Source organism: Salmo salar, chromosome 14, assembly GCF_965601325.2.
Source record: "Salmo salar chromosome 14, fSalSal1, whole genome shotgun sequence".
NCBI classification, from domain to species: domain Eukaryota; kingdom Metazoa; phylum Chordata; class Actinopteri; order Salmoniformes; family Salmonidae; genus Salmo; species Salmo salar.
The window spans coordinates 72,032,501-72,047,737 of record NC_138304.1 but is presented as its reverse complement, the minus strand read 5'-3'; the positions used below and the strand labels follow the sequence as shown (position 1 = coordinate 72,047,737).

The following is a 15,237-nucleotide window of genomic DNA, read 5'->3' as shown; positions in this document are numbered from 1 at the left end:
TGACCAAGCAAACACTGCACTGGGATAGTTTCACTACATCCCAGAATGACAACTTTACCCTCATACTACCCCTGAAAGTACTAAGCACCACTAAAGTAGGCAAGTATATGAGCAGGATCCACAGTGGAACAGTGTCAGCAGTCCACATCACCATCATGCCACCACCTAAACAGGCCCCACAGTACAGGATCCACAGTGGAACAGTGTCAGCAGTCCACATCACCATCATGCCACCACCTAAACAGGCCCCACAGTACAGGATCCACAGTGGAACAGTGTCAGCAGTCCACATCACCATCATGCCACCACCTAAACAGGCCCCACAGTACAGGATCCACAGTGGAACAGTGTCAGCAGTCCACATCACCATCATGCCACCAGCTAAACAGGCCCCACAGTACAGGATCCACAGTGGAACAGTGTCAGCAGTCCACATCACCATCATGACACCACCTAAACAGGCCCCACAGTACAGGATCCACAGTGGAACAGTGTCAGCAGTCCACATCACCATCATGACACCACCTAAACAGGCCCCACAGTACAGGATCCACAGTGGAACAGTGTCAGCAGTCCACATCACCATCATGCCACCACCTAAACAGGCCCCACAGTACAGGATCCACAGTGGAACAGTGTCAGCAGTCCACATCACCATCATGACACCACCTAAACAGGCCCCACAGTACAGGATCCACAGTGGAACAGTGTCAGCAGTCCACATCACCATCATGCCACCACCTAAACAGGCCCCACAGTACAGGATCCACAGTGGAACAGTGTCAGCAGTCCACATCACCATCATGACACCACCTAAACAGGCCCCACAGTACAGGATCGTGTTCTTGTCACTAGTACATCTAGATAGTCATTTTGTAGCAGGCCACTTAAGGTCATGTGTGTTGTTTACCCTCCATATAGCTTTGATAACTAGCAGTCTTTTCTATTTTATGTTATTCTCTTTTTCCTCTTTCAGGGTGTGCGTGGAAACGACGGTCCCCACGGTCCTAAAGGAAACCTGGTCAGTGGCGGTGAATGTTTTTCTGTCCTTTTTATCCCCTGTGGAGTTGGACATATTGATGTATTCCCATTGAGAGAAAACCATTCTTAAAGTCTCCAACCATCTCTTCTCCCTTCCTCCTCTTCTCGCTTCTCTTTTTTCTCTCTCAGGGTCCCCAAGGAGAGCCAGGGCCCCCAGGGCAGCAGGGTACCTCAGGAACACAGGTGAGAGACGTCACAGAGCAGGAGACACATTATTGGGGACAGATTTGAGCCAATTTAAACACTTGCAAATGACTGGATATCATATTCTAATTTCTCCTCCTTACAATGTGGGATGATCCAATGAAAATAAGCAATCTCTAATAACACAACGGTAATCTGTGGTATTGCCCCAAGCGATGTATCTCTGACCAGATCTGACCGTATGACATGTTTGTTTCAGGGGATGCCAGGGCCACAGGGAGCCCACGGCCCCCCAGGAGATAAGGTAAGAGAACAAAGTGATCCATGAGTGTTGTGTGTGTAATTACTATGTTATGAACCTTCATAAAGATATTCACTGTCCCGACAGGCTCCAGTAAAGTCTCCATAACTTGTCACAACTAGTGAAGCGTCATATTCAGAATATTCAGCCAGGAATGATTGACAAGGAGGCAAAGTATTGTGTACTTTGTAACTTTGGTCCTAGTGTATTTAGCCTGAGTGATAACATTGTTACCAGTATTGCCATCAGTAGTCCAGTAAACTCATGACTTTCTTCTCATCTCCTCTCCCAGGGCCCCACAGGAAAACCTGGTCTGCCAGGAATGCCCGGAGCCGACGGCCCCCCTGTAAGTCACATATTCACTGACCTATATTGGACTTATCTTTATTTTATGTTACATTAGAACAATGAAAACATTACTGGTAATCTGCAGAGGTTTTTTAACATGAGATGACCTTAATGCATTGCGCAGAATTGCACTGGTCAAAAAGGTTAAGTACTTTATTGCATTTTCATGGAACAAAGTGGTAAGAACAAGTAATCAGCACATCTTAAATTAAAGTTGCCCTCATGCCTCTCTTGACCTCTGATACTCTCTTCGCCTCACAGGGTCACCCAGGAAAGGAGGGACCTGTTGGCACCAAAGGAAACCAGGTGAGATCCTCTAATCGTCTGTCTCCTGCACAGTATTCATGGAATATAGTCAACCTCCGCGCCAAAATCCCCACCAAGATGGCTGCCTATATGTTGTGTCTTATATGTTGTGTCTTGTGTGAGGTAGTGCATCATTAACCCTCTCTCCTATCTTCATACAGGGTCCCAACGGTCCTCAGGGAACTATTGGCTATCCTGGCCCTCGTGGCATTAAGGTGAGATTAGTTTTTTGGGCTAAAGTCGTCATTAATTGTTGCTAATCTGTGATGATAATGCCTGATTAATGACTGACCTCCTAATCCTGTTGTAATTGCAGGGAACTCAAGGTATCCGTGGACTGAAGGGTCACAAAGGAGAGAAGGTAGGTGACCTCATCCAGTGTATCAGGGATTGACGAATAGTATATGTGACAATAAAACATCTTGTCTTTTAGATTAAAAAAGAAGTAGCCTCACTTTGAGAACTGATTCTGGCATCTTATAAGTGATGTACAACGCTGGTCCTGTGTCATAATGACAGCAATGCCGTGGGCTAACACCTCTTAAACATTTACGTTAGTGTTTGGGTTAGTTTGATGGACATACGTTTAGAAGTGTTGTAAAGTTATGTCTCTCAGCCCACTAACATGTATTTTGTGAATGACACAGCAGTTGTTATCCAGTTTCAGAGATCATCTGTACTTTTAGGTTAGGATCACTAGAGGGCGCACTGTGAAACACTTTCAGACACGAAAGCCACACAGGTGTCAAGTTCATTGTCTCTCTCTCTGACCTAAATGTGAGAAGATGTAAATACTGCTTTTTACACTTTAAATATTATTCCACAAACATTTTCATAATTCTTTATGTTGTAAGAGTTCTTAGGAAGACTTTATTTGGATTTGTGCATTTTAGGGACAACATCCCAAACACTTGATTGACCATACGTATAAGGCCTTTAGCTTTCAATATTAACCACAATTGCCTTTTTTTAGGGAGAAGATGGCTTCCCAGGAATTAAAGGAGACTTTGGTGTCAAGGGGGAGAGAGTAAGATTCATTTTGTTTCTTAAATAATTCCTCTAAATAATTCTATTCAAGTGTTATGTATTGTTTTACAATATCATGTAAAAAAAATTCAGTTATTTGCCTTGTTATTTGCATACAATTTATTTTCTATTTAAGGTTTATGTATTGATTTACATTTGATTTAATGTATGGTTATGTGGTTTATGTATCAGTGTTGATTGTTTCCATGTGTGTTCCTGCTGACAGGGAGAGGGTGGAGTACCCGGCCCCAGAGGAGAGGACGGTTCTGAGGGGCCAAAGGGTCGTGTTGGGCCCCCTGGCGAGCTCGGGCCCATTGGTCTGGTTGGAGAGAAGGTGAGAGTAGGGTTTTTATTCTGTATATCAGAAGTTTGTTTATCTTGATTGAAATAACACTATATTTGAAAGTATCTCATAACACACCTACCTGGTTGGCTAGTGTACACACTCATAACCATTTGACCAACTTTTACATGATGGTGGTTCTGTCTATGTTGTTGGTTTTGGTCATTTTGATAGGTTTGTCATAGGGTCATTAATGGCAGTATCTGATTGCAGGGTAAACTTGGTGTTCCTGGACTTCCTGGCTATCCTGGAAGACTTGGACCTAAGGTAACGACAACCCCTATTTCCTTCGAATTGTTTGCAGGTAACAATTGAAATGTTATCTAATTAAAGGGACCGACAATACGGATGCTAGATTAACAAATGCTTGATGTGTTTTCAGGGCTCCCTCGGTTTCCCAGGATTCCCAGGAACCAACGGCGAGAAGGGAACAAGGGTAAGGTTGCTAAGGACGGGAATTAAAACTAAAATGAAAACTCACATTGGCGCAGTATGTACTATGAGTGATGTAACCCATGTATAAAGTCAACAGCACTGAAGTTGATTCTGATGGCTGATGTTGCCTGTGCGTCTGTCTGACTGAGTCTGTGTTTCTTCAGGGTCTGATTGGAAAGTCTGGACCTAGAGGACAAAGAGGACCAACGGTACAGTTCAACTCCACTAAATTCCACTTATTTATATTACTGTTGATTGTCAAAGTCTCTCTTTCTAGTTTATGCACCACTGTTTAAACCAGGGCTCATATTGTATTGGGAACAAACAACAGTTTGGTTAGTTTACTGAGATGAACCAACTTGAAGTGGATCAGAAACACTCAACCAAATGCCCATACCATTCCTAATCGATTCTCCATATCTCTCCAACAGGGCCCCAGAGGTCAGAGAGGGCCAAGAGGGTCTACTGGGAAACCAGGAGCCAAGGTAAGACAATGTCTAGAATCTCAACAATACATTTATGGAAGTTAATGCTCAACAGCACTGTCAGTTCACCTACTGGCCACCACAGGGAAGACACGTCATAATAAAGCTGGAATATTGGTTAGCTGCATGTGATGGTGATAATTCTGGGCTTCTATTTCTTTCTTTTTACTAGGGTACATCAGGAAGTGACGGCCCATCTGGTCCACCAGGAGAGAGGGTAGGTTGTTTGAGTTATAATTTATTTGTTTACTATATACACTTTGTCGTGCCACTATAACATACATGTTGTTGAGAGACTTATACCTGTCCTTCTCCTATTGTATCTTTCAGGGACTGCCTGGACCTCAAGGAGCAAACGGTTTCCCGGGGCCAAAGGGACCTCCCGTAAGGCTACAATATGTACTATATATAGCAATCATTTAAGAATGATTAGTGTAGTTTGAAACTGTTAGTGCCTTCTTTCCCTCAACTCTTTCTGTTTCCTACCCAGGGACCACCAGGAAAGGATGGACTGCCTGGACACCCTGGACAGAGAGGAGAAGTTGTAAGTCTGTTTTCTTGTCCGGAACATGCAGCCATGTGGCGTACAAGCTATCAGAAATAAATTCATCTTACAAACAGTGCCATGTCTTCCTTTGGCTCAATTATTTTATTTTTTTAAAAGAAGGGGTTACACAAGGCTCTATTCAAGGCCCAATTCATTTCCTTTTCTATTCCACAGGGATTCCAAGGAAAGACTGGGCCACCCGGGCCTCCAGGTGTTGTTGGACCTCAGGTAAGATTAATGCAACATTCTTTTATTTACATTGTCCAGTGTCCAATCCATTTTGTATGGATCATATCCACCATTCACTTTCCATCTTCATTACTCATTTCCCTCCTCTTCCTCCTCTTTCATTGTCCCAGGGTCCCTCAGGAGAGACTGGCCCCCTGGGCGAGCGCGGTCACCCCGGGCCTCCAGGACCACCAGGCGAGCAGGGACTCTCCGGACCATCTGGCAAGGAGGGAACGAAGGGAGATCCTGGTCCCCCAGGCGGCCCCGGGAAAGACGGCCCCTCAGGACTGAGAGGCTTCCCCGGAGAGAGAGGAATGCCTGGCACCCCGGTGAGCATGCTGACCAACACTCTGTCTGCATCTAAAATGGCACACTATTCTCTATATCACAGGGTGAGATGTCATACGGAATATAGATTGCACATGCAGTGTTTTAACTTGTTCCTGTCTGGTCTTTAGGGAGGTGGCGGACTGAAAGGAAGTGAAGGCCCAGCAGGACCTCCCGGAACAGCTGTGAGTCTGACAATAATTACATCTGAAATGAATCTGAAATGAATCATTGTGATTCACAATGGCTGTAATTGTGTCTGTGACCATACCTGTGCAGGGATCCCCAGGTGAGAGAGGACAGGCAGGCAGCGGAGGTCCCATCGGACCCCCAGGAAGACCCGGCCCCCAGGGGCCTCCAGGACCATCAGGAGAGAAGGGAGTGCCTGTGAGTACTTTTACAAAACATAGCCAATATACAGAGCTGTCATTTCAGATTGAGTCATTGTTCTTCTCTATTCTCTACGTCTCATACATGTTCTCTCTCCCACCCCGTTCCCTCTCAGGGTGAGAAAGGTCCGATCGGCCCAGCTGGGCGTGACGGTGTCCAGGGCCCAGTGGGTCTGCCAGGTGCAGCCGGTTCCATCGGAGTTCCAGGAGAGGACGGGGACAAGGCCAGTAACAACCATCATCTGTCTCTATCACATATCCAAACTACTGTATTACCACTTGAAACTAATTTCAAACCACTTGAAACTATATCAAAATGCTCATTTCAAACCACTTGAAACTATATCAAAATGCTCATTTCAAACCACTTGAAACTTTATCAAAATGCTCATTTCAAACCACTTGAAACTTTATCAAAATGCTCATTTCAAACCATCTCAAACTATATCAAAATGCTCATTTCAAACCACTTGAAACTATATCAAAATGCTCATTTCAAACCACTTGAAACTATATCAAAATGCTCATTTCAAACCACTTGTCAAAATACTCATTTCAAACCACTTGTAACAAAAGCCTTGGTGGTGAATTTTGTACTACAGGGTGAGGTTGGAGAGCACGGCCAGAAGGGAGCGAAGGGCGGCAAAGGAGAGCATGTGAGTGACATTACCGCCATTATTTTGCTGTCCATGTCAAATCCACAGATCACGTTATGTTCCTTACATCTGTTGTCTGAACAATATACTATAAATAAGATTTTCTCTGCTAAAGTACAGTGATACATTTGCCTACAATGAAACATTGTGTGTCGACAGGGTCCTCCCGGTCCACCAGGGCCAATGGGTCCACTCGGTCAACCTGGCGCTGCTGTAAGTAGAAACACTTAACTCCATCTACGTGCAGTGTATTTTCAATATTGCATCAGACACATAGGAATTCATAGCATGGTGACCCTCAGAAGTGTCCCCTTCACTAATGTCTCTATTGTTCAGGGAGCTGATGGAGAACTAGGAGCCAGAGGTCAGCAGGGGCCATTTGGAACCAAGGGAGATGAAGGATCAAGAGGATTCCCAGGGGCCCCAGGTCCTATTGGACTGCAGGTATGATGACTGATTTCTGTTATGACTATACAATGTTAGCCTCAGTACAATAAACGTGTGATTGTGACGCAATAGGTCAATGGCATCTCTAACTGTGAATGTATCTTGTAGGGATTGCCAGGCCCATCAGGAGAGAAGGGAGAGACTGGAGATGTCGGACCATTGGTGAGAGTCGACGACAAATTGGAGCAACCCAACAGATGATTGGATCTCATGAAGCCAATCATAATAGTTCAGGAAAGAGGTATTGTTCGCATGAAACACACTAGGATATTGCTAACCTCATTCTATCTGTCTCTTTAGGGTCCACCTGGCCCCCCAGGACCCCGTGGCCCTGCTGGTCCCAGCGGTGCGGACGTGAGTACTAATCTTCTCTCAAAACGTTCCAGAAGTATTTCCTCACTATAGAATAATCATATCAAATTATTTCATTGTAATGGAGTTTTTATGCTACTGGTGATATTATAAAGTCATCCCACATAAATACCTACTGTAGTTTTCCTGTTGATTTGAAGTCATATATGTTATTATGGGTATGACTCTTGTTGTTTTTATTTTGTTGATGCTTTGATGTGTATTTGTTTGTTTATTCAGGGTCCTCAAGGTCCTCCTGGGGGTCTGGGTAACCCTGGAAACCTGGGAGATAAGGTATACATAACTTCACAATAATTTGATTTCCATGTTCTGTTGTAATAGTTAGGATATGTGTTTGTGTGTATGTGTTTGTTCTGAGAACTGAACACATTGTGTTGACAGGGAGAGCCTGGTGAAGCTGGACCACCTGGAATCGGAGGAGAGCCAGGAAAGAAGGTGAGAGATTGATCCTTACTCTGTCTCTTTGGTTCTTCTTATGGACCTCATGGTATTGTCCCATACACACATATTTGTTTCTATACATAGATGTTTTGTACTGTGAGTGACAGTGTTGTTGTCCAATGGCAGGGCCCACGTGGAGAGCACGGTGACAAGGGAGAGGCGGGACAACCTGGTGCTTCTGGCCCTGCTGGTGGAAGAGGAGGCCCTGGAGACGACGGACCCAAAGGAAACCCTGTATGTTAAACACTTCACTCCAGAGGAAAACACTGTCACAAAAATCACACTTGGTCTGTAATGTTTTTAAGTCAAACATAATGCCATTGTGTCTCTCTCCTAGGGCCCTGTTGGTTTCCCTGGCGACCCCGGTCCCCCTGGTGAACTCGGTCCCAGAGTGAGTATCTAAACACTCTTCACACACATTTCATTAGATCTGTTTTGTTGTGGTTTAACAGATATTCCAATTCAGGTGTTCATACCATTTCAGACCTAGTGCAAGATGTCTCTCTGCTGGTGTATCAGTGAATATTTTTCCATTATTAAAACCCCAAAAAGTACCTACTTTTGACACCATCTTAGCAATTACCATAATTGATAATAACTCTGTTTCTCTTCTTTAGGGTCAAGATGGAGCAAAGGGAGAGAGAGGAGAGGACGGCGAACAAGGACAAGCTGTAAGTTGCCTAGTACCCTAACTTACTATAGGTACTACATGGGATCTTCAGGACTGTCCTTGTAGCCTTCATTAAGCACTTTGAATTGGATATTATTAGGTCATATATTGTCCATTTACCATCGCCCCGATTCAAAATGGCTCCCGGCAAGAGTAGTGTTTGTAATGTGAAGCACATCCTTAAGATGTATCCAAAAACATTTAGAATTAAGCAATGTAATGGGGTCAAAAGACTAAGGGGTCACTGTGGACATTGGTATGCAAGTCCCAGCCCTAAACCATCTCAACTAAAGCCCTAGAAAATTGTATTTTCCATGTTGAAGCACCCGTTGAAACATAAAATGGCACTGCAAGATTAAAGTTATATGTCCTTCCTAGCAGATCGCCCTTCAGGCCTGTCTAGAATGTAGATTATTATGGAACTCTAAAACAACAGCTACCGGTATGTTTATTTTGATTCAGTTCTATATAGTTATTATTGACCCATCATAGGCCACCGAGGTGTTGTAATGGTGATCGTGCTCTCTACTGTAGGGATCTCCAGGACCCACTGGTGAGAATGGACCTCCTGGTGGACCTGGAAAGAGGGTAAGATCGTTCAGCTCAACAGGCCAAACCACAACTTTCATCCACAGACATATCTGTTTGTTTTCAATGTATTCTGTTTGATAGGTGCATATATCTACTCAATGAAGACTACTAGGTGGCCGATAAGCGGTCGTGAAAGCATCATAATGTTTAGAATATTACACATCGCTTACTTCCTAGGGTCTTGCTGGAACGAGAGGACCAGAGGGACGACAAGGAGAGAAGGGAACTAAGGTAAGAGTTCAAAGGTCATCGTTCAATGTATTGGCACTGGCAGTTTAGCCTGTGGATCGTTTATCTATCTAGTGATGGTATGCAAGCCATGCCAGACAGACCTGACACCAAATGTATATATCTCTGTCAATTGTTTTTCAAATATATGCATTTGCTCAACTCGCAACACACGTTGGGGATTTGGAATATGGAAGTTTATCAATGTCAGATTTTTTTTTCTCCTTTCTCTTTTTCCCCCCCAGGGAGACCCAGGTGCTAACGGACCTCCAGGAAAGACAGGCCCCGTCGGACCTCAGGGTCAACCAGGGAAACCAGGAACGGAGGGTCTGAGAGGACTCCCTGGATCAGTGGTGAGCGAGATGATCCCACGCTTCCATGGACAGACTGGGCTGTTCAGTCTGTGGTTCAGTCTACTGTTCTAGTCTGTCTGTACAGGTGTCAATCTGTCTTACCCTCTGCTCTGTAGGGTCTATTTTCGTCTGTTCACTACTATTACCTATGAGCTTAACAACAGTGTAGCTGAGCTGTTTGGTGCATTAGGCTGAGTGTCACTAACATCCTTCTGATGATCTCTTCCAGGGCGAACAAGGTTCTCCAGGCCTTGCCGGCCAGAAGGGACCTCCCGGACCACTGGTGAGATAAGACACTGATGTGTACATGAATAGATCTATAATAGATTGTATCTTCCACAGTGTTGATCTATAGGCATACAGTGCTATATTGATGCTTCAAGTGAAAATACCCGCTTCCTTAATCTGTATAGCTACAGTACCATCTTACTCTCTCTCTCTCTTCAAGGGACCACCAGGCTTGCCAGGACTGCGCGGTGAGGGCGGTGACAAGGGAGAGAAGGGCCACTCAGGTCTGATTGGTCTGATTGGGCCCCCCGGAGAGCAGGGAGAGAAGGGAGACAGGGGACTGCCAGGGCCACAGGGGACAAACGGGTACAAGGGAGAGACTGTGAGTGACACCTGTCTCTCCTTAGCGGACATTATAGAGCTTTGAAAGATACCGTATATTTCCTCTGAGCACACGCACACTCAAAATAATATGTTGTTGTGTCTGTATGACACGTCCCTACTGAACATGTATTCTGTCGCCCCTCGACAAACAGTTGAGTTCAGTGCTGATGCATTTCCTGTGTGTTTCAGGGTGTCTCTGGAGGCACTGGGCCTATCGGTCCTGGTGGGCCTGCTGGCATGCCTGTGAGTAACCACTTCTACATCACCTCTCCTGGTTCTTTTATCAGTATATCACGTAACATCCTCTATCTGCATTGTGTATATTCTCAAAACAGAAACCTGTAACATAGAAAGATTTAAGTATGAATGCATCCATGCCTTTTGTGTCTTGCATAATTCTGCCGCTCTCTAATCATTTAAAATGTCCTCTTTTCTATGGCGGTATAACAGTGGTAATAGTTAGCGTCTATTGAATGATAATCCTGACCTCCATGCGCCTCTTTCCCAGGGTCCCCAAGGTGTCAAGGGAGCTAAGGGTGCTACAGTGAGTAGAACGTCCTCTTCCACAGTCTCTAGTGTAATATCTGCTTCCATATTATAGTCACTGTTGAGTCCCATGTTCACTGTATTGTTCAATCTCTATTTCCTGTCTGTGTGTTCCAGGGAGGATCTGGTCCCAAGGGAGAGAAGGGTGTCTCAGGACCCCCCGGGCCTCCAGTGAGTCCCCATCCTTTGCATAATCAGTTTACTCCATGAAACTAATTAAATACTCATATTTTACCGCCATTTTTCTGTTTAGTCCTGTCTAGATCTATGTTTGGTTGCTTCCATCATTCTAGAGCATAGCATATATATCTGTGTACATCTACAGTTTTCAGCTCAAACATAAATAAGTTCAATTAAACCTGAATCTATGAATCTCATGAATGATTATCAACCAGTAATAATCTTTCTCTGTGACCCGCCTCCAATCAGGGTCCTCCAGGCGATGTCATCCAGCCGCTGCCCATCCAAATCTCCAAGAAGTCCAAGCGCTCCATCGATGCCAGCCGGATGCTGTCCGAGACAGACGCAGAAGCGGTCGCAGCTGACGCCACCGGCACAGAGTTCCTGACAGGCAGTGAGGGCATGGAGGAGATCTTCGGCTCACTGAACTCGCTGCGACAGGAGATCGAGACCATGCGCTTCCCTCTGGGCACCAAGGACAGCCCTGCACGCACCTGCCAGGACCTGAAACTCGGCCAGCCAGAGCTCAAAGACGGTACGAGGCTTTCAGGCGTAAAACAATTCACAAAAATGTGGCAATTCTAACTTTACACAGGGAATTTTGTTTTAAGACATGAGGTCACTTTTAACCAATGTCTAAGTCAGTTTTTTGTTGTTTTGGCTCTGTACTCCAGCATGTTGGATTTGAAATGATACAATGACTGTCAGCTTTAATTTGAGGGTATTTTCATCCATGTCAGGTGACCCGTTTAGAAATTACAGCACTTTTTGTATGTAGTCCCCCCTCATTTAATACACAAGTGAATTTGTCCCAATACTTTTGCTCCCCTAAAATTGGGAGCAAAAGTATTGGGACAAATTCACTTGTGTATTAAATGAGTCAAACATGTTGTATTTGGTTCCTGATTTACTATTTAGTAAATGTAGTATTTGTTCCAAACATGTTGGATGCATTTGCAGTTAATTTTGGTTTTGTTTCAGATTATGTTGTGCCCAATAGAAATTAATGGTAAATAATGTATTGTGTTTTTTTGGAGTCACTTTCATTGTAAATAAGAATATAATATGTTTCTAAACAGTTCTACATTAATGTAGGTACTACCATGATTACAGATAGACCTGAATGAATCGTGAATAATGATGAGTGAGAAAGTTACAGATGCACAAATACCATACCCCCCCCAAAATGCGAACCTCCCCTGTTATTGGAATGGTGAGAGGTTAGCATGTCTTTATGATATTTGTGCGTCTCTTAACTTTCTCACTCATCATTATTCACAATTCATTCAAGTCTATCTGTAATCATGGTATCATCCACATGAATGTAGAAGTGTTAAAAACATTATATTCTTATTTACAATCAAATTTACTCCAAAATGACACAATACATTATTTACCATTCATTTCTATTGGGCACAAAATCATCTGAAACACAACCAAAAGAAACAGCAAATGGATCCAACAAGTTCGTAGAGTCACAAGCTTCATGTAGACATTGTGTGCTAGGAATATGGGACCAAATGCTAAACTTTTGACTACTTTAATACACATATAACAATGTTTCATAGTTAGTCATTGTGTAATTTCGCATCCAAAATATCTTTAGCTTAAACAGACGGATTCTGATGGGGATTTGTGTATTATGCTAATTATTTGGTTAATACACCATTAATACAAAGAACGATAAATGCCGACTTCACATTGTCATTTTAGTCACATTAAGTCATTTGAATTTGAGTTCCTTGGTACTTAGTCGTGCCTCATCTCTCTGCTCCCCCCTGTAGGAGAGTACTGGATCGACCCGAACCAGGGTTGCTCTCGCGACTCTCTCAAGGTGTTCTGTAACTTCACCGCCGGTGGGGAGACCTGCCTGTACCCCAGCAAGAGCGTGGACACGGTGAGAAGAGAGACTGGGCTTGTCAGTCAATAATGCACACACACAAACTCTACCCTGAAGTAGCTGTATGTTTAAACATACATGTTAATTCTCTCTATTTCTCTCTTAGGTAAAGCTCAGCTCTTGGACCACAGAGAAACCAGGCTCCTGGTACAGTGAGTTTGCAACTGGCAGCAAGGTTAGTTTGGGTTTATTGCACCACTGTGGAGAATCCCAGAGGGACATTCATTATAGTCCATAAGTGTGCTATCTTTGACCTGGATATCAAGGAATGGGTAAAGATGAAGGTCGATCAGGGAAATTATCAAAGCATTATCATAACACTCTGTCACTAAGCAACATGTTTATTTAATGTCAGGTTTGAGATATCACACTCTGCATTCATGCTTATTATAGAGTTCACATCTATTAGCTTCATCTAAGTTTTTATTTCATGGGGCATCCTCTCTCCCCCCCAGCTCTCGTACGTGGACTCTAATGGCGAGCCGATCGGCGTGGTTCAGTTGGGCTTCCTGCGGCTGCTGAGTGTCCAGGCCCGCCAAAACCTCACCTACCACTGCCATCGCTCCGTGGCCTGGGCCGACCGCACGGCCAATAACGGCCACAAGAGGGCGCTACACTTCCAAGGCGCCAACGATGAGGACCTTAGCTACGAGACCAGCCCATACATCAAGGCCCTGGTCGACGGCTGTTCTGTGAGTCTCATTTAATTGGTTTATTTAAACAGTGTGGTCATATTCAGTAACAATTGCCAGTGTTTTCCAGGGAGTCATGGTAACCAAAGGTAATCTCCAGCTTACTCACCTCTGTGTGCGGACATTCAAGTTATGGATGCGTATCTCAAAAAGAAAACTAAGAAACCTGAGATTTTATAGGGTGTCCGGGGGTACATCCCCCCATTAGCTTTTTAAAAAGGAAAATGGATCAGAATTCCCTGAATGTTGCTCTATTTTTTATCTGATGTAGGCTAATTGAATAATTTCCCTCTCAACAGTCAATACGAACACATGCCCATACAAAAAGTATTACTACGGAACTGTATTTTTCCATTACACACAATCATAGTATAATAATGAATCCTTGGCAGATACCCTTGCTGCACGTGTAGTGATCTCACCTGTCTCTCTGTTTCTGTCTGTCTGCAGTATCGTAAGGGCTTCGACAGGACAGTGGTGGAGGTGAACACACCCCAGGTTGAGCAGCTTCCTCTGCGGGACCTCAAGATCACAGACTTTGGGGAGAGCAACCAGAAATTTGGCTTTGAAGTGGGACCTGTCTGTTTCCTGGGCTAAAACACCGTGCAGAGAAATGAGAAACACCTACACATACAAAATATACACTTACACTGATGAACACACATACACTTAACACAAACATACCAATATACAGTACATGTCCAGTAATTTGTAAATGTATTTCATGATATCAAGCTCATTCCTGACCACACACACACACACACACACACACACACACACACACACACACACACACACACACACACACACACACACACACACACACACACACACACACACACACACACACACACACACACACACACACACACAGTTGTGAAACAGACATGCACTCACTCAAGTACATGCCCAGGGGAAAACATCTCCCAAATAGAAATGGACAACAAGAGAAAAGTAGAACACAAACATTCTCACGAAGAGGAGACCAAAGATCGATTGCGAGAACGAGAGATAGAGTTCTGACCGTTAGCAGAATAAAACCGTGTTCTTATCCAACGAACAGCTGGCCCAAAGAGCCTTCTCCTCCTTCCGTACACGCCAGAGCCCACCGTCGCGGACCCCCCTCTCACTCCTCTCTTCTTCCCGCTGTCTCTCTTTCCAGTTGTCTCACCCACTCTACCTCTCTGCATTGCCTTCCCCACACACTTGTACATCTACTGCGTCTAAGCCCCGCCCCATCCTACGCTTCACTTCCTGCCTCACCACATTAAGGGGAAACCAATGAATGAATAGGAGTTCCACGAAGAGCATGGAGGACCGGAAAACAGCCGAGCCTGTAGCTAACCAGGCCCGACGAAACAGAGACGTCCATGTTGTCTAGCTAAGTTAATTTTCTATTCATCTCCACAGTGAAATTCTGTACCAAACAACTATATCAGCCTATAGTTATCCTAAAGCTGGTCAAATATAATAGAGGCGGGTGAATAGAAACTTTACGGTGCTTTGTGGAGATGGAGTGGAAGTAAAGCTGTGAGATCTCTAGTTTTATCGCGGCTTTAACCTAAGATGTGACTATGAACATCTCTTTGCTCAGTACTGTCATAATAAAGTCCTAACAGCAATGTACTG

At 44.2% G+C, this 15,237-nt stretch overlaps 1 protein-coding gene across 5 annotated transcripts in view; it reads left to right on the top strand.

Annotated features, from left to right (window-relative positions):
* Positions 1–15,237, top strand: part of col11a2 (collagen, type XI, alpha 2) — a 44,855-nt gene that overhangs the window by 27,809 nt on the left and 1,809 nt on the right. For all 5 annotated transcript variants that reach the window (XM_014141732.3, XM_014141733.3, XM_045694668.2 and 2 more), the window contains 44 exons: positions 977–1,021; positions 1,171–1,224; positions 1,445–1,489; positions 1,779–1,832; positions 2,096–2,140; positions 2,302–2,355; positions 2,457–2,501; positions 3,114–3,167; positions 3,393–3,500; positions 3,723–3,776; positions 3,892–3,945; positions 4,109–4,153; positions 4,376–4,429; positions 4,602–4,646; positions 4,760–4,813; positions 4,920–4,973; positions 5,151–5,204; positions 5,336–5,533; positions 5,663–5,716; positions 5,811–5,918; positions 6,037–6,144; positions 6,523–6,576; positions 6,736–6,789; positions 6,913–7,020; positions 7,132–7,185; positions 7,324–7,377; positions 7,615–7,668; positions 7,777–7,830; positions 7,963–8,070; positions 8,174–8,227; positions 8,454–8,507; positions 9,041–9,094; positions 9,275–9,328; positions 9,571–9,678; positions 9,908–9,961; positions 10,127–10,288; positions 10,480–10,533; positions 10,799–10,834; positions 10,954–11,007; positions 11,266–11,551; positions 12,801–12,913; positions 13,023–13,091; positions 13,372–13,608; positions 14,059–15,237. The exon at positions 14,059–15,237 is cut by the window's right edge and continues 1,809 nt beyond it. In XM_014141732.3, coding sequence (XP_013997207.1) covers positions 977–1,021; positions 1,171–1,224; positions 1,445–1,489; positions 1,779–1,832; positions 2,096–2,140; positions 2,302–2,355; positions 2,457–2,501; positions 3,114–3,167; positions 3,393–3,500; positions 3,723–3,776; positions 3,892–3,945; positions 4,109–4,153; positions 4,376–4,429; positions 4,602–4,646; positions 4,760–4,813; positions 4,920–4,973; positions 5,151–5,204; positions 5,336–5,533; positions 5,663–5,716; positions 5,811–5,918; positions 6,037–6,144; positions 6,523–6,576; positions 6,736–6,789; positions 6,913–7,020; positions 7,132–7,185; positions 7,324–7,377; positions 7,615–7,668; positions 7,777–7,830; positions 7,963–8,070; positions 8,174–8,227; positions 8,454–8,507; positions 9,041–9,094; positions 9,275–9,328; positions 9,571–9,678; positions 9,908–9,961; positions 10,127–10,288; positions 10,480–10,533; positions 10,799–10,834; positions 10,954–11,007; positions 11,266–11,551; positions 12,801–12,913; positions 13,023–13,091; positions 13,372–13,608; positions 14,059–14,205 — 3,462 coding nt within the window. In that variant the 3' untranslated portion in view covers positions 14,206–15,237. The remainder of the gene's footprint in view (positions 1–976; positions 1,022–1,170; positions 1,225–1,444; positions 1,490–1,778; positions 1,833–2,095; positions 2,141–2,301; positions 2,356–2,456; positions 2,502–3,113; positions 3,168–3,392; positions 3,501–3,722; positions 3,777–3,891; positions 3,946–4,108; positions 4,154–4,375; positions 4,430–4,601; positions 4,647–4,759; positions 4,814–4,919; positions 4,974–5,150; positions 5,205–5,335; positions 5,534–5,662; positions 5,717–5,810; positions 5,919–6,036; positions 6,145–6,522; positions 6,577–6,735; positions 6,790–6,912; positions 7,021–7,131; positions 7,186–7,323; positions 7,378–7,614; positions 7,669–7,776; positions 7,831–7,962; positions 8,071–8,173; positions 8,228–8,453; positions 8,508–9,040; positions 9,095–9,274; positions 9,329–9,570; positions 9,679–9,907; positions 9,962–10,126; positions 10,289–10,479; positions 10,534–10,798; positions 10,835–10,953; positions 11,008–11,265; positions 11,552–12,800; positions 12,914–13,022; positions 13,092–13,371; positions 13,609–14,058) is intronic.